This window comes from Hippocampus guttulatus, chromosome 1 (assembly GCF_054856545.1).
Source record: "Hippocampus guttulatus isolate MCC_2025c chromosome 1, RoL_Hgut_1.0, whole genome shotgun sequence".
Classification (NCBI taxonomy): Eukaryota; Metazoa; Chordata; class Actinopteri; order Syngnathiformes; family Syngnathidae; genus Hippocampus; species Hippocampus guttulatus.
In genome coordinates, this window is record NC_141261.1 from 10,664,480 (window position 1) to 10,688,044 (window position 23,565).

The following is a 23,565-nucleotide window of genomic DNA, read 5'->3' on the forward strand; positions in this document are numbered from 1 at the left end:
TCCATCCATCGCTTCATCCTCACTAGGGTCACGGGGGGGTGCCGGAGCCTATCCCAGCCGTCTCCAGGCAGTAGGCGGGGGACACCCTGAATCAGTTGCCAGCCAATTGCAGGGCACACAGAGACGAACAACCATCCACACTCACACTCACACCTAGGGACAATTTAGAGCAGGGGTGTCAAACTCATTTCACATTGTGGGCCGCATATAGCCTCGGTAGATGTCAAGTGGGCCGGACCATTAAAAATGACACCATACTCTGCTGTAAATAACCAAAATAATATGTATATCCTTTGTTTTGGTCTAAAGAAGCACAAGAATACTAGGAAATTGTTGAAATTTAATGAATATATTTTTTACAAAACATTACATGAAGGACCTTAGATTTCCTTAGACAAATATGCAATTTACTTTTATCATTCACATATATGCATTGCAGCTGATCCAATTGACTGTACAAAGGCACCAAACCTTAACAAGTAATTGGTATTGAAAAATATAGTAATGCACTTTTAAGATTAAACGAGATTTATAAAGAAAGGAATTTTACACGAGCATATAAATTCTAAATGTAATCCCTGCCTACACCTTACAAACTAAGGAGAGTGCTATAATATGTGTAAAGAATAAAGTATTCACATATCCTTGATAGCGTCTGCTGTGTTGGGTCTGTCTCAGTGACAGACTGAGGCTGGTATTGTCTTCTTCTCTGATCAAAACAAGGTTGTCTTTTTCTCTGATCAAAACAGTGTGTCCCCCTAGCGGATATTTGATGAATTGCACCTCATTAAAAATATTCATTCCGTGTCTTTTATGCATTTTTTCACTTTAAAATGATCCTGCGGGCCTGATCAAACCTCCTTGCGGGCCGGATCCGGCCCGCGGGCCGTATGTTTGACACCTCTGATTTAGAGCGTCCAATCAGCCTGCCATGCATGTTTTTGGAATGTGGGAGGAAACCCACGCAGGCACGGGGAGAACATGCAAACTCCACACAGGGAGGCCGGAGCTGGAATCGAACCCGGTACCTCTGCACTGTGAAGCCGACGTGCTAACCACTGGCCTACCGGGCCGCCCGCTAATCATAATAATAATAATATTTAAAGTTTTTTTGTGCGGTATAGTGGTCTTGGAAACTAGATAAAATTTCATCAGAATGGGGAAATACTGTATGTGATTCAGATAAATTATATAATCTTTTTTTAAAATTGTTATTTATTTATTGGCTTGATACACACCATCGTTCTGAAGATTTTACGTTAGCTCGGCTAGTTTTTGCGTTTTACGTTTGTTTTTTACGCGGAGGACAGTTTTTGTCAGACGGTCCCTTAACCGCGGGCACCTTCGCGGCAAAGCGCAGATCCTCAGTCCGCGCGCTTGCCACATCCCAGCGTGGACGCGTTCCACGCGGGCGCCGACTGACTCTCGTCCTCTTGGCGTGAACCTCACGCAATGGCCGCAACGCTTCCCGGTGCGCGATTCGTGTCCTAGATGGCGGCATAGCAGCCTCCATCTTCTCCGTGGCAATCCCTTGAACGGGTCGACGAGCGGCGTGTAAGGCTCTCAGGCAAGTGTTTTCCACTCGTTCACACTCATCTCCGCAGACTGTCGTCATGATTAATACCAGACTCAATCTACAATTTCAGATGTTTCCCTCCCGAAAGACTTACTTTCTTCTCATTTGCTGTTTTAACACTACAGTACAGTGTCATTCGTGTTGCTTTATATGGCTCACACATTACAAGTGTCCCCTTATCAAAATCAATAGTGTACAATTACTTTATCCTTATCCTGACGTCGTAATTGATCCGTTGGAAGCGCACTATCGCGTTTCCAAAAACACTTTTATTTCTGATGAATGTTGCAATAGCACGGTTTTCTCAGAAGCTTGATTATCGTGTGTTATTGACACTGAAACTGATTCAAATTCAAAAAGGCTAAAAATATGAGACCAGCGTTTCATCTGACTCATCTGCTTTTATTTTTATGTTAATGGAGCAATAATTTCATTTCTTTAAGTTTTTAGTTTTCATTTCATCATTGATCACATCGCTCAGTTACTGTGTCATCATATTGTCAGTCCCATCGGGAAAGTATCTTAATAATCATATCATAGTCGATGACTATAGCGCTATGTCAGATTGATGGAAAAATATCTCTTTCATGACATGCAACTACTTTGAATAAGTGTCACCATAAGCCTCGACTGGAGTGGTCAGCACGTCTTCTGACCGCACTGAGGCTCGGGGTTTCAATTTTAGTTCGCGCCTTTATGTTTGGAGTTGGCATGCTCTCCCCATGCTTGCAAAATATTTCCTCCTTCTGAAAACATGCTTCTTATATTAATTTAGAACTAGGTTGACCTTGGATGTGAATGTGATTTTTTTTTTGGTGGGGGGGGGGGGGGGTCAACTGTATATGTACCTTCCCTGCAATGCGTTGGCGACCACTTAAGGGTGTGCATCACCTCTCGCCCATTAACAGCCGGGATAGGCTCCAGCATGCTGTGACCCTGAGAATTTGAGCTGTACAAAATGGAAAAATGTATGGTAATTATTTTTTGAATAGCTCCTAATTCCATTTGTTTTACACCATCAACCAGATATACCAGTTGTTGTGATGCGACCAGTATTTTTGGAAAAATTTTGCGATAGTATTGTATCATGAGTTACTGTGCCATATTCCCTCCTCAAAAATTTTTTGGTGCAGTCGACACATGAAGGGCAATTCATTAGGTACACCTTTGCAAACAAGAATACTACAAAAGATAATATGGTAATCCTGAGGAATTAGTAATGTGGTTGCAATGTACAACTGCATTGGTATTCCCTTTTTTTTTTGTTCATGATCCTAAGCCACACGATATTAGAAAAAGCTGCATGTTATGACATTGAAACCGCACACGCACGCGCCAGTCGTGGTCATACTTTTTTTTTTTAAGCATTTGTATTTTGTGTGGTGGTGACCAGGGCGGAGGAGCTGGCCGTAAATGAGAGGCCGTCGTCAACAACATGCCCCCGGGGAAGTATGGGATGCAGGAGGAGTGGGAACGGGAGGGCGAGCGAGGCATCAAGATGGACTTCCTGTTGCCCACTGGCATCTACCTCACATTCCCAGTGTCACACAAGGACACCATCAAGAGCATCAAGACGGTATGAGCGCCAAAAACAGTCCAGTATATGCAAGATTTCGGTCCAAGATGTCTAGGAAAAAATCGAACTCGCTGAATCATCTCCAGTGTCAACGTTAATTTTGGATATTATAGAAGCCACATTTCGCCTCGGCTGCTTCGCTGCCGATCTCCTTATGAATGTGAATGTGCTGTTTCCATGCCAACCGCTCTGCCACCTCAGAGACAATTTGATTTAGCTTTGTTTTTGTAATGATACTCTTGGAAGCTTTTAAGATAATTAAGAAATGACTCGATGTTTTTTTTTTTTTTTCCACCTATAAAAAGTACTCCAGAAGTTTCCGGGTTGAAAAGTTGTTGATCCAGTTTCGGTTTCAGTGTTTGAGTAAGAATTTGTCATCTCTAGAATAAATATATTTCCTCCGTATTTTCTTCTGCATGTTTTAATCGCATTTTATTTACTATTTTAAGTTCTCGGTCCAAAAAAAAAACTAAATAAAAGATTGGTTATAACATTTTGGATGAATTTCAGGACAGAAGAGCAGTTGTTGCCAGAAGATGCCACCGCTTAATTGTTGTTGTTTTTTATAAAAAATATTCAGGAGAGTTTAAAATGAATTTCTCATTGAGAAATTAAAATACTGACAATGTTATATGAATTCAGTTAAAATAAAATGTGCCACTTTATTTGTTGCATGGAGTCCTAGACGTGGGGTAAGGAGTTTATCAAAAGGAAGGTCTTTATTTGTACAAATACAGTCGAGACACCCCTATTCAAATGTTTTTTTGTTAGTTTTTTGAGAAGGGAAGTCAAAATAAACAACTGAAATTCTGTGTTGCACAAGTGTGCACACATCCTTGTAAATGGGAATGTGGCTGTGTTCAGAATGAGCCAATCACATTCAAACTCATGTGAAATGAGAGTCAGCACATACAAGCCACTACATAAAGGAGGACTTCAGGTTGATGCCAAATACATTTCAACCGTTCTACATTTATGTTCTTGGCTTCTCCACCGATATTTTTGCTTTCATGCAGAACCATGAAAATTTTGTACGAACACTGACTGCTAATTTGAACAGTTCATAATTCCTTGCCCCGATACAATGCCACAGTTCATCTAGGGGGGGGAGGGGGGCAGTCTCAAAGCATGATGCTGCCACCATCGTGCTTTGCTGTCGGTATATAATGTTAACTTTTGGTGATGAGCAGGGTTGAGTTTTGGTAATCTCGACAAAAAACTGCAACCTTGGTTTCACTGGACCAAACAAAATCCCCCAAACCGAAAGTTGGAAAAGATGAAAACAAAAAATACAATTGAATTGTCCAGGTTATATATAAATCACATTAATAGTGGAAAAAGGTTTGAAATTTCTTAACTTGGTGTCTTTTTTTTTAGTCTGCATAAACTTTTTATACCCACTGTATAACGTTACATTGGAGGCAATCCCAGTTGATTTTTGGGTGAGCGGTGGTACAGTCTGGATTGGTACATAGCCAATTACGGGGCAAACTTAAATTTAGAATTTGTGCGAGGAAGCCGACATCCCTGGAAAAAAAACCCATGCAAGCACAAGTAGAACATGCAAAATCCAGGAAACAGGGCCGAAGATGAGATTCAGTTATTATATAAAAGATGTACCGTATTGTAATGAATAGAATCTAGCAAATTATGAATTCATTTCTGTAACCCAAAGTCAGCTCACCTGTGATCTCAATGAAGACAAATACTCTGGAGAAATGATATTTATCGCCATATTCCAATTTGTATCTGACTTAATGAGAGATTTGTTTTATTCTTTTAATTGTTTTTTTTTTTCCCCCAGATGGTTTGGGAAAATGCCAGAGAGGAGGCGTTGTTCATGGCGCTGGGTCATCCAGACGCATACGTTTTCACTTGCATCAAGCAGACGGGCGAGAGGGAGGAGCTGGAGGAGGAGTCGAGGCGCATAAGTGACGTACAGCCCTTCATGGGTGTTTTAAGGCTGGTGGCCAGGGAGGGCAACCGCGTTGAGAAACTCAACAACAGCCAAATCAGCTTTTTGATTGGCAAAGGTCAGCAAAAGTCACTTTTGAGGCCCATCTAACTACCTGGTGATTGATAGTTGTTTTTGTGGCCAATTCAAAGCATCTACTGCATCTGGAATATTTTGTTTGTCTTGGGAGAACAGTAAAACACTTCAGCACAAGGAGAACACTCACGCAGGAGCTGCTGTCGGCCGCAGCTTACACACAGACACTCACACGTAGACTTACTTGCCGACGTCACCAGCCACCCTACCAGGCCGATAAAATGCACATTTCGGATGCTTGAGTGGAATTCCAAACCTGACAGTTGTAGTTGCGTCGATCGTACCTTGTCCAAACCTAGAATAAAGTATACCGTATTTTCCGCACTGTAAGGCGCTTCAGAGTATAAGGCGCATTTTCAATGAATGGCCTATTTTAAAACTCTTTTCACGTATAGGGCGCACCGCATTATAAGGCACATAGGATAGAAGCTATAATAACGGCTGCAGTTGCGTTGTGCATCCATCAGATGGAGCTACGCTAGAGGGAATACAATACAATGCAGCTTTATTTATATAGAGCTTTCACAACCGCCGCAGCTGTAACAAAGCGCTTCGCCAAACATTTAAAATACGACGTCCAAAAAAATCTGAATATTGATCCATATCTAAGGCGCTTCAATTTTATAAGGCGCACAATTTTTATGAGAAAAATGGAATGTTTTTAGGTATGGTTTATAGTGCAGAAAAATACATAGTGTAAGCCTTTGTAAGGTCTACCATCTATGTGATGCTTCCACCAGGAGCATTTAGTGTAGTCGGTAGTGTTGACCAAGAACGGCCTGAAGCATTGCAAGACGATAACAGTCGTGGCACACTAGAAAAATCATCTTCAACCTCCCAAACTCCCCATCTGTCTATGTCCATATTTACAACATCATCCAAGATGCAAGTGAAAAGCAGCCACATATGTGACAGCAGTACATGAACAATAAATACTATTCACTGTGTAAACAATATATGGATGTTCATGTGAACAGCAGCAACAGCAACCAGAACTATGTAGCAAAATATGTGTATCAATAAATACTCCGTATATGCTGTGCATTGGGGTTGAGGACTCTGTCAAGGAAGGCGATAACGGAGCTCTTTGCTTTGATGGTGTCCCACATTGGGTGGGAGTCACAGAGCTGGCCGTCCTTATCAGGCTGTCCAGTTTGTCCCTGTCAGCAGCTGAGATGCTGCTGCGCCAGCAGACCACTCCCTGAAAAATAGGGGGGGGGGGGGGGGACGCTGTTTAATGCGGATTGTTTAAGTATAATTGTGGGCTTATATTTGCCTTTTTATTTGTAGAACTACAGCAAATTAAATAAATAATAAGAAAATACAGGGGTGACTGGGATGTTTCTTGACTTGTCTTGAAAGTCAGACAAAGCGATTTGACCCAATGTTTTACGTTTGTTATTTTCAGGTCTGCATGAGTTTGATGCCCAGAAAAACCATGAGGTGAGTGAGTTTCGGACGAAGATACGAGCGTTCTGCGAGGAGAAGGCTCAACTGAGGCAGGCCTCCCCATGGCAACGGTGGATGGCGTACATGTTTCCGTGTGACCTGGAGCCATGCTGCTCTTTGCCGATGTGCGGCAAGTCACAAAACACCAAGATCTTCATCAATATCCAGTTTGAGGCTTCTGATGTGAGTTCACATTGAATGTAGTTTGTATAGTGAAGACAGAAGCTGCAGATGAGAGCATTTACAAGGAAAGTAAGCTTCTGAGTAACTGTGAGCATCTATGCAATCCCCCTCCCACACCGCAAACTCCACTTTGCAAGTCTTCAAAATCGCAATGAGGAATAAGACATCAATGTGAATTTGTGCTAGGAAAGCTTCATGGTGCAGCAGGAGCCACAGGACCTGCCCCTGGCTCTGATGAGGAGCGCCCTGAAGAAGAAAGCCACGGTCTTCCGCTCGCTGCGACAAGAGCCCGAGGATTACACCTTACAGGTCAACGGCCGGTGGGAGTTCATCTATGGGAGACACCCTTTGTGCCAGTTTAAAGTAAGTTAGTCATCATTTATTCATGCACGGGGCGCCTCGGTGGTCGACTGGTTAGCTCGTCTGCCTCACGGTGCAAAGGTGCAGGGTTCGATTCCGGCTGCGGCCTTCCTGTGTGGAGTTTGCATGTTCTCCCTGTGCCTGTGTGGGTTTTCTCCGGGTATTCTGGTTTACTCCCACGTTCCAAAAACATGCATGGCAGGTTAATGGGACACTCTCTAAATTGTCCCGAGGTGTGAGTGTGAGCGCTGATGGTTGTTTGTCTTTGTGTGCCGTGCGATTGGCTGGCAACCGGTTCAGGGTGTCCCCGGCCTCCTGCCCAAAGACAGCTGGGATAGACTCCAGCATGCCCCGCGACCCTTGTGAGGATAAGCGGATCAGGAAATGGATGGATGGATCATCATTCATGTCTTTCAAGAGATTCGCATGCAAATATATGACACCCTGATGTAATAAACGGGCCTTAAAATACATTTTGTAATGTATAGATGGCAGTCTGGCTTGTACTGAGCCTAGCAAGTCTGGTTTCAACCTCTCACTTTAGAGACCTGTGCTAATATCAATATGATATCACAATATTTGAAGAACGTTTGTTATGAAATTGAAGCAACTGTGTTTGGAGTTTGTTTTGATTACTTGAATTATTGTGTTCTGTGGTCTTTTGTCATGTTCATGTTATCCCAATACTCATGGTGGGCCTGACACTAACAGTAGCAAAGAAGCTTTTAATCGGTATTGTTAATACTCAGACACCGTTTGCTTAATTAATTGGGCCAATTGGGTAATTTAATAAATGACACAAAATAATATAGTAGATAATATTTGGCAAGTTGTCAGCGTGAACTAATGTAGCATAAAGCTAATTTGAATATGCCTCGAGCTAAACTGTGAAGTAAGATTTCTATTGACACAAATGAAACCAAAACCTAATTTCAACCCATCTTCTTCCACTGATGTTAAATATTAATGTCAAACTGTTAAATATTGTTGAACCATTCATGGTTTTGTTGGCAACACAGTCCATTGATGCTACCTGCAGGCCTAACGCATATCAGTCCAGCGAGCAGCACTGCAGGAAGCAACTGCATCCATTCAAGCCCTAATAAGATTTGGACTGCATTAACCGAGACGGCAAACAAACAGCCTCCCAAGCAGTTAACCTGCGCTCCACGGAGCACGGAGGGTGAACTTTGAAAATAAAAAATGTCTTCGTCTGTCTGCTGTCTGTCTTGTCCAATGTTACTGGTCATGTAACATTATACAAGACAGACAGTATAATATTTCATGAGGTTTGCTTTTTTTGTCAACGTCAAGCATCAACGTACACTATAAAATACAGTGCCACATTTTTTTTTTTATGTGGTTTTCTTGCCATCCACACGCATGAAACGTGCTGATGACTTTGACCCTCCTAGATTTGCCTCGCCTATGGCACGCAATTCAAAAGGGATTTTTTTGTGGGGGGGAATCTTAGGTTGTAACAGCCGAACCGGTTGGCAGGGGAAGAGAACTTCTTTTTTCAAAGAAAAAAAAATATGTGTGTCTCCACAAGAAATACAAATGCAAAGTCACTGTGGTTCATGTCTTTTCTTTTCTCCCAGTACATTTTCTCTTGTCTGAGAACTGGCCAAAATCCTCATCTCACCATGGTGCACCACTCCACCATCAGCAAGTATCAAGAGGAGCACGGGCGGATGTGTAGTCAGGTGTGCAAGAGTCGCTCCTTGTCCAGACCTCCGCCTCTGCCTGTCAAGAAGGTAAGAGGTCAGCGGGCATTTGGTGTCTTTCACAAACACTTCTCGAACTCTTCCGGTCGTCGTCACAGTTGTTCCACCGGGACATCGCGGACTTTGGCACACTTGAAACGTGCTGAGCGTCACAATGTCAATGATTGACATTTGATGTCTTGCTTTGAAATGAGATGCAGACACCGGAAAGCAGGGAGTGGACAAACTGTCCTTGCATTTACAGTAGCAAGAGCCTTGTCGTATTTTGTTGCATTCATTTCACTTTATCTCATTTAGTAACTGGTCAATTGATTTGTTGCAAAGTCAAACATTACATAGAGAGTGAATTTAACATTTATAAATGTGATTGAACAGTTGGTTGATTAATTATAAATAATTTTAATAATGAAGATAAATAATTATTGTTCTTTGAAAATATTAAAATTTCCATTTGGTTCATTGGTATATTTTAAATAAAGTGTGATCAAAATATGGTATTTTACATATACAGACCCTCACGAGGGTCGCGGGGCGTACTGGAGCCTATCCCAACTGTCTTCAGGCAGTAGGCGGGGTACACCCTGAACCGGTTGCCAGCTAATCGCAGGGCACACAGAGACGAACAAACATCCGCGCTCACACTCACACCTAGGGACAATTTTGAGTACTCCATTGACCTACCACGCATGTTTTTGGAATGTGGGAGGAAACCAGATTACCCGGAAAAAACCCACACAAGCACGGGGTGAATAACAAACTCCACACAGGAAGGCCGGAGCCGGAATCGAACCCTGCACCTCTGCACTGTGAGGCGAACGTGCTAAACAGTCAACCACAATTGGTTATGATTCAAAACATTACGATTAATTCTTCTTTTATTGTTAAAATAAACATTTTTGCCTTATCTACAAATGGCTCATCTGCTTTAAAAATGAAATGTTCGCCTTAAGCACAACAGTCTTGCCGCCCCTGCTGTAACGTATGATGTGAAAGACGTGTCTTTATATGACAAAAAAAAAACTAAATAAAAATCACACGTTTGCGTTTGATTATCAAAGTGTACATTCTAAAATGTGAGCGCAGCTAATTCATCGGCCTCAATCATTACTGCCTCATCAGCCAGTGAAATAGATTTGTATCTGCCAGTCACACCCATTTGGCTTTTGGAACGGCAAACATGGCTGGCGTGTACAACAAGCTAGAAAGACGCAGGGAGGAAATGACTCAAGCACCAATTCCCAAGAATCCTGATATGCAGCTCATTCCATCAAATTAATTTCACCTCCGTTGACTCACAAATGCAAAGACACCAAAAAGATGCACTGCAAAGTCAAACGAAAGTGCAATATGGAGTTCTGCTGTTGCTTCTAGTTTCGACTCAACATACGTTTTAGTTGCTTCCATCTTTTGAAATACTGCTCAATAGGGAAATGTGGCAACATGGCATGCATGCTTTCTAAGCAATATAATTGTACACAATGGAGACGTGAGAGGGAATAAATGTCCTTTCTCCTCTGACTCGCTCCCGCAGCAGAATACATCCACTTTGTGGTCGATCCATGAAACTTTCTACATCCACCTTGTGCAAGGCAGCCGAGTCAATGCGGATGAAGGAATGAAGGTAGGCGTGCGTCCAAGTAGGTTTTTTTTCTACCACGCTGTCCTCTCAATATCTCCATTTCGCTTGTACTAAATAACAGTTTGTCATCTCAATGACATGAGTGGGGGCTGCAGGGGGCAGGCGGGGTAGATTGGTTCAGACCGCACGCTTCCCATAATTCATCGTAGCGGTTGGTTAAAGTTTCAAAACAGGAAGTGGGGAGGGCCTATATCTGTTTTTGTAGATGCCTCATTCTGGGTTGCAGATTCTGAGAAAAACCCTCCCTCCCTTTCATTTCTATTGTTGACACATTTAGGGAGAGCGTCTTGTTTGAAGAAAAAGGGCACCTTTCCTCATTCGCCAATACTGCGGAACTACTTTTTCGTATTTCCAGCCACAATATGCACAAGGGAATCCTGTTAATGGGTGACTGTGTGTCATCATATTGTACACTAACTCTGTTACCGTTTAGGCTACTTTGCCTTGTGTAAGTGCACTTCCAGCTGCTGCCTTATGACTCACGGTAAATGTGCCCCGTCGCATCATCATCAGTCATGTCAATTGTTGGCAGGGCAGATGCTTGAAAACACGCCCCTGGGGGAGAAAAGACGCTCATACGTTTAGTCAATACACACATGGGCTATCTTGATTTAGCAAAGGGCAGGACATGAATGGTCGCACAATATTACATTTTGGCTCCGGTGGCCGTGTATTGAGGGGAAATGCAAAGTGCACACCCTTTGACTCATAGCCTGAGTGACACAGGAAACGCTTAATCATCTCGTCGAGCTTGTAAATCTTCCGCTGTCACAATAGCTTGCCTCCACACTGCATGTCGTGCCCTCGTCCCTTGACCTTTGTGGACAAGTTGCTTCCAAATGTTATCTGTATTTCCATGTACTTTACAGTATTACAATACTACAGACTCTGAAATGTAACGTGTTACAGTGCTTTTATTTCACAAAAAACATTTGTGGAATTCTAGTGTAGTAACTTTGATGAGCTGTAACAAGATAACAATTATTAAAAATGCATAAATGGACTATCATTATACAGTAATCCCTCGTTTATCGCAGTTAATGAGGACCAAAACCACCCGCGATAAACGAAAATCCGCGAAGTAGCGACCAATTAACATATACAGGTTAAATGTATTTTTTTTTTTTTAAGTCCACAAACGGTCCGCGAGAAGCTGCAAAACAACAGCGAGTCACATAGAGCAACATATACAGTACTGTAATCCATGTATATTTAAAAAAATTAAAATTCCCCCCCCAAAATTTTTTTTATATGTTTGAAAGAATCCGCGATGCACTGAAGCCGCAATAAACGAACCGCGAAATAGCGAGGGATCACTATATTTCTTTTTTTTTTTTTAACAAAATCAAACACCTACTACCTATTAGTTTTTGTATCAGCACAGATTAAAAATCAGGTACTATATTATATAAATAAATTATACACACACACACACACACACACACTATATAGCAGTGCTAATGTTTTGTTTTGTTTTTTAATCTGTCCAATAAGTGGACTTGACTGGGGATATGAGACAATGTCTGGTCATTTCACGAAAGAATGGAACAGGTTTAATATGACCAACATCTTAGTAATGGTTTGTCAGTCACGTGTTATTTTTGCATTACTTGTGTCTGTCCCCCACTCTATGCCCCCACCAGCTCGTGGTGCAGGCTGGCCTCTTCCATGGCAGCGAGCTACTCTGTAAAGTGGTGACAAGCTCCGAGGTGGCCGTATGCTCTGAGCCGCTCTGGGACCAGAAGATGGAGTTTGAAATCAACGTGGCGGACCTGCCTCGCATGAGCCGCCTGTGCTTCGCCCTCTACGCCGTCTTCGACAAGGCCAAAAAGCCCAGAGGCACCAAAAAGAAGAATAAGAAAGTGGTGAGTTGTGATGAGAGTGAGAGTGCATTTGGGTGTCAAGATGAGCGCGTGTAAAGTGCATAGTCGGTGTTTATCCTGTGTGTGTGTGTGTGTGTGTGTGTGTGTGTGTGTGTGTGTGCGTGCGTGCGTGCGTGCGTGCGTGTGTGTGTGTGTGTCTGTGTGTGTGTGTGTGTGTGTGTGTGTGTGTGTGTGTGTGTGTGTGTGTGTGTGTGTGTGCGCGCGCGCGTGTACAGTATGTGTCAAGTTTTGCAAGTGTGTTCAGTGGTCAGGCTGTGGTTCACACTCCATCCGCTTCAGTTGTTTTATCTGTGCAGCATTCTAAGGAAGTTGGCAAATGTTTTCAAGGAATACTCAACTCATCTTCACACTCTTTAGTTTTACCCCCGCCCACTGTACTCTTTACAATTGAATTGACCTCCCATTTCTGGTAAATCGTCTGTAAAGAGTCGTCAAACCGAGACACCCATCGTCCAGCCGAACTGTTCAGTCAATATAATTGCTTCCTATCGTTGTGAGGTGTTTTAGGCTGTTGCTTTATGGACCTGAGTCACGCAGTCATAAAAGTTAAGTGTGAAACAAGGTGTTTCTCAAAAATGTCAGCGATATGAATCATTTTGTACACGTATTCAACAGATGGCAAATGGCAAACGTGTATCAGTCATATCTGTTCCCAGAGTTGCCAGTTACCGTGAAAAAGTAAGTTGGTTACTTTACTGATGACTTGCTTTTAACCCTTTCATGCACAAGTAGTGATAACCTGATAAGCTGTCCACTGCAGTAACCGCTGTCCCTGAAAGGGTTAAGCATAATAAAGTTAGATTCCAAATTACTTTAATAATTACATTCAGCAGATACAGACGATCCATTTCCATTTTCCGAACCGCTTGATCCTCACTAGGGTCGCGGGGGGTGCTGGAGCCTATCCCAGCCATCTCCGGGCAGTAGGCGGGGGACACCCTGAATCAGTTGCCAGCCAATCGCAGGGCACACAGAGACGAACAACCATCCACGCCCACACTCACACCTAGGGACAATTTAGAGCGTCCAATCAGCCTGACATGCATGTTTTTGGAATGTGGGAGGAAACCGGAGCACCCGGAGAAAACCCACGCAGGCCCGGGGAGAACATGCAAACTCCACACAGGGAGGCCGGAGCTCAATTTTTAAGGATGATGTTCAAGAATAAAGTTTGTTTGTTTTTTTTAAAATAAATAAAGACCGCCCCTTCTAACTTACAGTACCCGGTAATTATTTTTATTTAAAAAATAAAAAAATTAAAACGATTTCTGGATTTTACGACCCCTCCGTGAGTCGTCACCTTACCGTGGTGGAGGGGTTTGTGTGTCCCAATGATCCTAGGATAAGCGGATAACCCGGATAAGCGGTAGATGATGGATGGATGGATGGATGGATGGATTTTACGAAGGTCTTGGAAAGTAACGCATTCGATTTATCATCACTTGAAAATTTGCACATGCGTCTGGAACACAACTTATTTCTACTTCACAATTCTGGAACTATAATTGACGATCAACGTATGCCTTTTCACGTCAGTCTCAGAATTATACAGTACAATGAGACTTCCGTCTTCATTGACAGCGTAAGACCGCCACATGCTCAGTACAGTACGACAATTTCTCACAGCAGCAATTGTGATCGCCGCGTTGAGTGTGGGCCGCACAAACATGGTACAGTATTGGACTCAGGTAGCCTCACTTCTGCTTTTCGCGACACTTCTCTCTTCTGTTGCTTGGAAGAGAAGTCCCACAGACGTGTGCCAGAAAGACCAACGGAAGTAAAGCTAATTTCGGACATGGCGTAGACTGCACAACAGTGACTTTTAGATGAAATACAGTATAAATCGTGTTATATGTGTTTTTCTAGGATTGTCCAATAGCCTGGGGGAACACCATGGTGTTTGACTATAAGGACCAGCTGAAGACTGACGAGGTTCTTTTGTCCACGTGGCCATCAGTTCCTGGTACTTTGAGCAATGTAGTACACTCTTATGACAACCAAGTTACAAATAGTTTTCTGCAGGTACTCATCCGGCATTACAAAAACATGCATGCATTAGGTTCAACGAGGACTCTTGAATTGTCCGTATGTGTGAATGTGAGTGTGAAAGGTTGTTTATATCTACGTGCCCTACGATGAGCTGCCAACTAGTCCAGGGCGTACACCGCCTTTCGTCTGTCAGTCAGCTGTGATAGGCTTCACCTTCCCACAAAATGAATGAGGACAAGCACTAAGTTAATAGGATGGATGATGGATGGATAGAAATAAGGGAGATATTTTTATCTTCATGCATAGTCTGCTCCCAGAAAGTTGTGTGTAACTGAACAGCCAATGATCTAAGTCAGGGGTGTCAAACAAATTTTTGTCGCGGGCCAGATTTTAGTTAGAGTTTCCCTTGGAGGGCCGTAATATCTGAAACCATGTGAAGAAGTCAACAATAACGGTTTATTCACCTATTGTTTAAGTTATTGTAATAAGAGGTTTGGTAGCAAGAAAATGCTTACAGTATCACTCGCATTCATTACAAATGAGAATTTGAGATTTTAGCAAGCATCATGAAAGTTGACATTGTTGATTTGCTTTCGCGGACCACATAAAATGATGTGGCGGGCCAGATCTGGCCCCCGGGCCTTGGGTTTGACACTTTGATTAAGTAATATTATAACTGTCAAACAAGTGAAAGCGAGACAGAGAAGGTAACCATTTACATAAAACTAGCATGAAGTAAAATACTTGCAAGATGCCTGAAAACATTTGGCAGGACAGAAACTTGTTTACAAAGCAAGACTGGCACCTGGTGGTATTTTATAGGTTGTGATATTGCCTGGATTAGCGTGTGTTTTATGTGTCTACAGGCAACGTATGAGCAGTATGGTACGTAAAGTTTCAGTAACCGGATGACATCCAGTGGATGTCAACATCTATCTGTTAGTAACTACTTGGCGACACAGACAGACAAATACTTTTCACACTCACATCTATGGACAATTTAGAGCAGGGGTGCCCAACCTTTTTTAAGTCAAGATCAACTTTTCCAAGTCGAAAACCTCCCGCGGTCGATTTAGTCTTCAATGAACCTAACATGCATGTTTTGAGAATTTGGCAGAATGCTGTGGTAAAGCTCAAGCAAGCATGGTGAAAACATGCAAATTGCACAAGGAATTGCCAAAACTGAAATTCAACCCAGAATCTTGAAGCAGGCTAGCCACTAAGGAACTCTGTTAATTGTAAATGTAAATTTTTTTTACGACTTCTTCTTGGCGTATGCGTCAAATAACGCGCTGTCCATTGCAGTAGCAAGAAAATGCGATCATTCAAAAAGCAATCAAAGACATCCCACGTGACATTTTTCTCACAGATGACAAAAGTGACTTGTTGAACCCGATGGGAACAGTTGAGAAGAATCCCAATGTCGACAGTGCAGCTGGGCTCCTCATCCGCTTCCCGAACATCAGGCCATATCCTCTTTACTATCCTCCGCTAGACAAGGTGCGCACGATCAAAAGCGCTGGGCATTCCACTTCAAATGTTTTGCATCCGGTCAATTTAACTGATTCTCCTTCCAGATAAGTGCCATGGAGACAAATGGGGATACAGCTGTCGCAACAAAAGAAGAGGTTAATGTTACCATATTTCACGTTTTACAGCTCACATCTGCGAGACGTGAAAATAATTTCGCTTCTCATTTATTTTTTCCGCTCCATCGCATCTCTGCAGAACATGAAGCTGAAAGAAATCATGGACAACAAAAACTACACCGAATGCTTCGAGGACGAGAAGGAGCTGTTGTGGAAGCTCCGCACGGAAGTCCGAGATCATTATCCTGAAAATCTTTCCAAGCTGCTTCTCATCACCAAGTGGAATAAGAGAGAGGATGTCATCCAGGTAACAGGGATTGGTTTGGGATCACTTCATTTTGTCAATAAAGTAGCACAATAAACTACAAGCAGATCGGATGAGATTTGACATTGTGTTAATGTGAAGCGCATTGCATCTAGTTTCAATGTTTTGAAGTTCAAACTCATTTTTTGAATGAGATTAAATTTACCAACATGTTTAGAATTTTGATCATATTTCACTGCGTTCCACTTGTGTGACAAAAAAAAAAACGTTCATATTTCACTGCATTCCACTTGTGTGGCAACCCCCCCCCCCCCCGATTTGAATCGAAAATAAACGGAGATACATATCAGTTCGTCTTTTTTTATTTAGATGGTGAGTCTTCTGAGAAACTGGCCAGAGCTTCCTGCCATCCCCGCCTTGGAGCTCTTAGATTACAGTTTTCCAGACCCCGCGGTCCGTTCTTTCACCATCAGATGCCTAAGGAAGCTCAGGTAGTCAAATTTGTGTTCATATTATTACTCATCTTTCATGTATGAAGAACGCAGTCGTTTGCGACACACACATTCTCTGCCCGCAGCGATGATGAGCTACTGCAGTATTTAATCCAGCTGGTCCAGGTCCTGAAGTACGAGTCCTACCTCGACTGTGACCTCACGACGTTCCTGCTGGAGAGGGCTTTATTCAACAGGAGGATAGGACACTTTCTCTTTTGGCACCTCCGGTGAGGCGCAGCCCAGCAGCAAACGGAAACGTGCGTTTGGTCTTGATAACTGAACATTGTGTCTTGAATTCAGGTCAGAGATCCACGTGCCATCTGTCAGTTTAAGGTTTGGCCTGATTCTTGAGGCCTATTGCAGGGGTAACATTCAGCACATCAAACTCTTAACCAAACAGGTACTCCGCTTATATTTAATACTTAATATTACTCATGGCCTTTATACAGTTTAAAACAGTAACTAGTTTTAGGTAACGCATTCCATTTAAGAAGAAACCCAACACTGGTGCTACCATACACACCTTGAAAAGATGCAGAAAGAAACAGATAACCCACCGGGTAAAGGTTCAGATATCCGTATTTTGCCCCTCTCCCATGTACAGAACGAGGCTCAAGGCAAAATGAAGCTCCTGAGTGACTTCATCAAATCGGGTTCCCAGAAGGTGAATGCTGAGGACCTGAAGCTGTTTATCAGACAGGAATCGGAGGCTTTGTCCAACCTGCTGTCACCACTCAACCCCAGCGTCATCCTCGCTGAAATCTGGTTAGAGTCACACACACAGTATACTGTATTTTCTGCACTATAAATTGCTTCGGATTAAAAACCTCACCTTCACTGAATGGCCTATTTTAAAGCAGTTTTCTTATATAGGGTGCACCGCATTATAAGGCTGCGGTTACGCTATGCATCCACTAGATGGAGCTACGCTAAAGGGAATACAATACAATACAGCTTTATTTATATAGAGCCCTCACAATCGCTGCAGCTGTAACAAACCCATGAGAACTGGTCACAAACACGGACATATAAATACAAATGGCATTACAAAACAATAAATGAAAGACAAAAGTTATGAAGACAATTGATTTTTAAAAAAAGGCACACAAACCTTGTGGGCTCACATCCATAAGGGGCTAAATTTACTAAGAAGTCTTGCTTGTCTCCTTCTTCCTTCATTTAGTCAGTAGTTCACTATGCTTTTGGTATTCATGTTTATTATGGCTGCGCAGAGCTCACAAAGTAGTTGTCTGTTTGAGTGTGTGTTGGCGAATGCACATGTCAATTAGTTTCGGGCAGAATCCTTTTAGGTTACAATTGGTTCCTGATAATAATCACCACTAGATGGAACAGGAACACGAACAGGGAAACAACTCAATCAGGAATATAAAGAGACTGTTAACACCGTATATAAGGTGCATCGGATCATAGGGCGCACCGTCGGCTTGTGGGAAAATTGAATGCTCGTAAGTGCGCCTTATAGTGCGGAAAATACGGTCATCTAATAATGTTTGAGTTCATGTTGTTGTAGGTTGCAGTACTCCTTCTTAATGATAGGTACACAACAGAGCCTTACCATCTGTGTAAAGGCGGAATATGTGATTCAGCTTTGACACTCTGGGGGTGCACCTCCTGTTGTATCCGGTGGGTGCAACAAGCCTACAGACCAAAAAAAAAAAAAAAACAGCATGCACAAACCTCACAGGCCGTGTTGACTAATAAATATAATTATCCCATGAAACGGAATGAACGGAATGAAACTAAAAATATCATACGTATCTTGGAGGAGTCAATCGTCAGAACACAAATGCAATAAATGATGCCACGTGGCTGAAGCCAAGTGATTGACAGGCAACCAATCGAGGGGGCAGCCTGCCTTTCGCCCAGCATCAACCGAAATTGTTACTTATAGAGTCGATTCCGCTTTGTTATGGACGCCTCCACCATTCACTGTATACTTGAACGATTTGATCTCTGCCCCAGGATTTCAAAAGTTTTGTCCTCATCGTAAGTGTTTTCTGTTGTAGTGTTGACAAGTGCAGATTTATGGACTCTAAGATGAAACCACTCTGGTTGATGTACAAGAATCCCTGGACTCAAGGGGACATGATGGGCATCATCTTCAAGAATGGTGACGGTAGGTTACGCACACACACGCACACATAATGGATTATATGATAAATGAGAAGAACGACCCATAAAATGACGCCACTCCTTCATTGTGTAGATCTTCGGCAAGACATGTTGACCCTGCAAATGATCCAGCTCATGGAGAACTTGTGGAAGAAAGAAGGACTGGATCTCAGGTAGGGACCAAGAGGTATTATTTATAGTCCTGCACAGCATCCCCTGGGAAACACTGGACTTAGCTGATCTTGTCCTTTGAGAACAGGATGATCCCATATGGCTGCTTATCCACTGGGAACAAGATGGGCTTTATTGAGGTGGTGAAGAACTCAGACACCATCGCCAATATTCAACGAAACAACAGCAACAGTGCGGCAACTGCTGCCTTTAACAAAGATGCCCTGCTCAACTGGCTCAAATCCAAGAATCCAGAGTGAGTATGCGGAAAATGATATCATAGCTCCACCTGAGTCTCAAACAACAACAACAAAAAAATCAAGACCTTGTCTGTTCAAAAAGCTATCTTGAGGAACGAACCACAACATGTCGAAGAAGCACTTGTGTCAGGATAGGAACCGACTCGTTTTTCCTGCTTTTCTTCATCAGAGACAAACTGGAACAAGCAATCGAGGAGTTTACGCTGTCTTGTGCTGGCTCATGTGTCGCTACGTACATCTTGGGCATTGGAGACCGTCACAATGATAATATTATGATCCGGGAAAATGGACAGGTGAGATGTACATCTTGCATTTTCCATCTCGACAAATGCAGTGCATGACATCTGCCACAAGAGGGCGAGGGCGTCATTTCTAATCTTGAACTAGAGGAGGATGCACGAGAACAGGGCTCACCAACCTTTTGGAAACTGAAAGCTCATTCTTAGTTACTGCGTTATTTTATATAATGGGTGGATGGATATTTTTCTGATGGATGGATGATAGATGGATGGATATCACTAATAATTGTATTGTTCACGTTAGAACAATTTTAATGAATTCTCACTGTAAATAAAACACAATTTCTATGCATCTTTACCTGTGTTTACATTTTGAAATGATGACTTCTGGAACAGTCGTTCTTAACCTGGGTTCAGTGAATCGGTCTCAGGGGTTCGACGGACCCTCTGCCATTGAGGTTAAGGCACACCCGACTCAACATGTCAGTTCGTTGTGACATGCCTGCTTGGCCATCACTGGCTGGTTCATTTTTTGCACAATTAAAAGAACATATACCGATACTTATGTCTGGAAATTTTGTTTCTTTTTTTTCCCGTTTTTAATAAATGTGTTTTTTAATGTCTTGAATTTGTAAAAATAAAATAAAAAGTATTTTTATTTTTCACTAATGAAGGGTTCGGTCAATGTGCATATGAACTGGTTGGGTTCGATGCGTCTAACAAGGTGAAGAACCACTGTTCTAGAGCATTCCTAGAAAATCACAATGTCCCATCACTGACGTGCTATTTTAGAACAGACCCGTAGGCTAGTTGCTGGGGGTTAACTTGTAGCCGTGGGCACCACGACAGTTCCGCAATTTACTGGATATTATATGATTGAATGCGCATTATTGAATCTTTTATTCGATTTTGTGGAATCCTTCTCACAGAAAACTTGGGTTGCATTGATTCCTCTCAGATTAGTCAATAGAATGTGATTGTTTCAACTCTCGAATGTCACCACAGCTTGTGACTGCTCTGCTGTTTTTTTAGCTATTTCACATCGACTTTGGACATTTCCTGGGCAACTTCAAGCGCAAACTGGGCATCAACAGGGAACGTGTGCCTTTTATTTTGACATACGACTTTGTCCATGTGATCCAACAAGGACGGACAAACAACAGTGAGAAGTTTGAGAGGTACACCATTTTTTTTAGGAAGTCTGTATATTCACATGGATTTCTTGTGTTTTGTGACAGAAGATTGCACCCCTGTTTTCAGGTTCAGGGAATACTGCGAGCGGGCTTATAAGATCCTGTGTCGCAACGGGACGCTGTTTGTCAACCTGTTTGCGATGATGAAGGCAGCCGGACTGCGCGAACTCTCTTCCTTCAAGGATATTCAGTACCTAAAGGTATGCATAAATAATACCAATCACAGCGAGTGGGTGGAAGGGAATCTTATAATGATGACATGTTTTGTTGTTTTCCCCAACAGGACTCTTTAGCTTTGGGCAAAACAGAGGAAGAGGCACTGAAGAGTTTCAAAGTGAAGTTCAATGAGGCTCTGCGAGAAAGCTGGAAGACCAAGGTCAACTGGATGATGCACTCTCTGGCCAAAGATAACAGACCATAAAGGAGATACCGAGCAGAACTAAAATGACAACGTCGCGGACCGAAAAAGGCAAGAGAACACAATTGGACGTATCATTTTACAAATGGCATTCGATGACTGTTTACAAGTGGAGCCCCATTCGTAAAAAGCAATTATGGCAACCGAAGACAATGGAATGATGGTGGAGCCATAGATGAGTGGTCGTCTGAAATATAAGTTAACCACAACGTTGCACTATATAATGTACACCGTCTGTTTGGGACGACAGACAGTAATGATGTGATCAGATTTGATGTATTTTTATTTTGTGTCATGTTGAACACCTGTACAAACATATTTTTCAAGGTGTTTTACAGCTACAGGATAGAAGTTCCTATGCAGTATGTTGCCTTTGCAGTGCCAGCTGGGAAGATTTGTTAACGGTGTAATTGATTCGTCCGACACTGACGTCTTTTAGTTTCTGTGAATCCGATTGTGTTGCAGTTTCATTTGAAAAAAAGTTCATTAATATAATTACTGAATGTTTGTTTTTTTTATTCTTAGGTGCTAAAGACAGGGATTAGATTGTTGGTTGTGACTGATGAGACATGACAGCAAACCAACATACTTTCACATGTCACTTCATCAAATAGGGAAGGATGAAAGCTTTGATTTTTAATGGGATGCAGTATTCGGTGCCTGATTTCATTTCTTGTTTTCCAATAATGAAGTATCATTTTGACTACTTTTATGACAGACGTGTCAGATGACATCCCAGAGATCGTGTCCGTGCTGTCAAACATTTTACTATTTGACTACTGTATGTGACCCTCTGCACAATTTCCCTTTTTTTTTGTTTTGGGTTTTTTTCACTTCATTGTTCCATTTGATTGTATTTCTATCTTACTTTATGTGCTCTGTACCCAGTTTCAGCCCAGGCCCTCCTATTTGCAGGTGCTTGCATGGTTTTTTTTTCTCCCCAGCTATTTCGACTTCCCTTGACATTCCACTTTGGTTAATTGAAGACTCTAAATTGTTGACTGGTGTGATTGTAAATGATTGTTTGTTTAGGTGTCCGCTGCGATTGAGTGGCGCTCAGTGCAAGGTGCACCGCGCCTCTCAAACTCAGTTAGGCGCTCGCACACCTCCAACCCTAATGAGGATAAGAACTATAGAAAATGGATGACTTTATTTTGGGGATGTTGTATGAAAATGTATATTTTGTATTTGAATCTGTAGTTTAAACACGTAGGCAATTTCTATTACATGTATATTATATTGTAATTTGCAGCACACACCAATTTTATACTATATATTTACTATACGATATATTTCAGCCTAATTACTGATATACTACATTTACTCATGTGCCATGTCTTTGTTTGTCATTGTTGCTTGTTACTGCAATACTAGCGAAGCTCATACTACTGGAGACAAATTTCCTGTTTTACATACTTATCCAATAAAGATGATTAGATTATTCTGATGAACATACTCCTGTAGTCACTGATGGCGTCGTGGTACACTGGCCTGACTTCAGCGCAGGCAGCATGGGTTCAATCCCCACTCAGTGATGGTGTGAATGTAATCTTGAGTTGCTGTTTCAATGTGTCATGTGATTGAGTGCCAACCATTCAACACTGTAAACCCAAACAGTCGTGAAGGAGGCTAATTGTGGTTTTATTGCTGTCGTGCTTATCCTTATTATAATTGGGGTGGCCTATCCTAAGATGGCTATGGGTAAAAGGCAGGACTAGTCATTGGTCAGTGACAGGGCACATACAGACAAACAAGCATTCACACACAAATCCACACGTATGGACAATCTAGCAGCTTTAATTGATCAAAGGATGATGTTTTGGAATTTGGAAGGAAGCCCTAAAGAAAGTCAGACAAGCACTGGAAGAACATGCGCACTTTTAACACTGTGCTGTCTGCGGGTTTAAAAAAAGGAAAAATATCGATACATATTGTTGCGTGTCAATGAGCTGTTGCCTCTGCCAAGGGGCACCAAACTTTTTTTTTTTTTAATTGCGAGCTTTTTCTTGAGTACTGATAAGTATGACGGTCTGGTCAAAGCAAATGTACTTCAATTACCTTCATGTACTATTAACAATCACAACAATGTGGTCCTTGGGTGCGCCCTGCAGCCGAAATATCCTCGAAATATGTGGAGATTTTTGAGAAAAAAATAATAATGATAAAGTAACAAAGGTTTTCATGCCTCTTGACGTTAAATAATCATAATTCACTTCCTCTTGGGAAAATCTGCCGCATGTCAGTGAGTCATTTATGTATTTTGGGCTGTGTGTTCATGGGATATTTATAGTTGAGCATCGGACCTCGCCTGGGGGCGGGCTATCGCTGCACAGCGCCCCGTGTGGCTAACCGCGGCATTACCCAAAGCAGC

At 42.3% G+C, this 23,565-nt stretch overlaps 1 protein-coding gene across 2 annotated transcripts; it reads left to right on the top strand.

Moving 5' to 3' along the window:
• Positions 1 to 1,376: 1,376 nt before the first annotated feature.
• On the top strand, positions 1,377 to 22,645 carry pik3cd (phosphatidylinositol-4,5-bisphosphate 3-kinase, catalytic subunit delta). Of its 2 annotated transcripts, XM_086109008.1 has the most exons (24): positions 1,377 to 1,567; positions 2,970 to 3,152; positions 4,957 to 5,185; positions 6,611 to 6,834; positions 7,021 to 7,197; positions 8,796 to 8,951; positions 10,453 to 10,542; positions 12,204 to 12,425; positions 14,310 to 14,406; positions 15,802 to 15,932; positions 16,010 to 16,060; positions 16,161 to 16,328; positions 16,656 to 16,777; positions 16,864 to 17,007; positions 17,081 to 17,180; positions 17,385 to 17,545; positions 18,808 to 18,917; positions 19,008 to 19,086; positions 19,173 to 19,340; positions 19,514 to 19,637; positions 20,616 to 20,761; positions 20,844 to 20,976; positions 21,060 to 21,245; positions 21,720 to 22,645. In XM_086109008.1, the coding sequence occupies exons 2-23, from the start codon at positions 3,012 to 3,014 to the stop codon at positions 21,195 to 21,197; spliced, it is 3,111 nt and encodes a 1,036-aa protein (XP_085965134.1). In that variant the 5' UTR covers positions 1,377 to 1,567; positions 2,970 to 3,011; the 3' UTR covers positions 21,198 to 21,245; positions 21,720 to 22,645. The 2 variants fall into 2 exon arrangements, with proteins under 2 accessions (XP_085965134.1, XP_085965125.1); XM_086108999.1 differs by having other exon boundaries at positions 21,060 to 22,645.
• Positions 22,646 to 23,565: the final 920 nt, after the last annotated feature.

Excerpts from the sequence above, each read along its gene's own strand:
- pik3cd (XM_086108999.1), top strand. The coding sequence starts at position 3,012 with ATGCCCCCGGGGAAGTATGGGATGCAGGAGGAGTGGGAACGGGAGGGC. Across the intron at positions 12,426-14,309 it reads AAAAGAAGAATAAGAAAGTG|GATTGTCCAATAGCCTGGGG; the intron begins GTGAGTTGTGAT and ends GTGTTTTTCTAG. Across the intron at positions 14,407-15,801 it reads CACGTGGCCATCAGTTCCTG|ATGACAAAAGTGACTTGTTG; the intron begins GTACTTTGAGCA and ends TTTTTCTCACAG.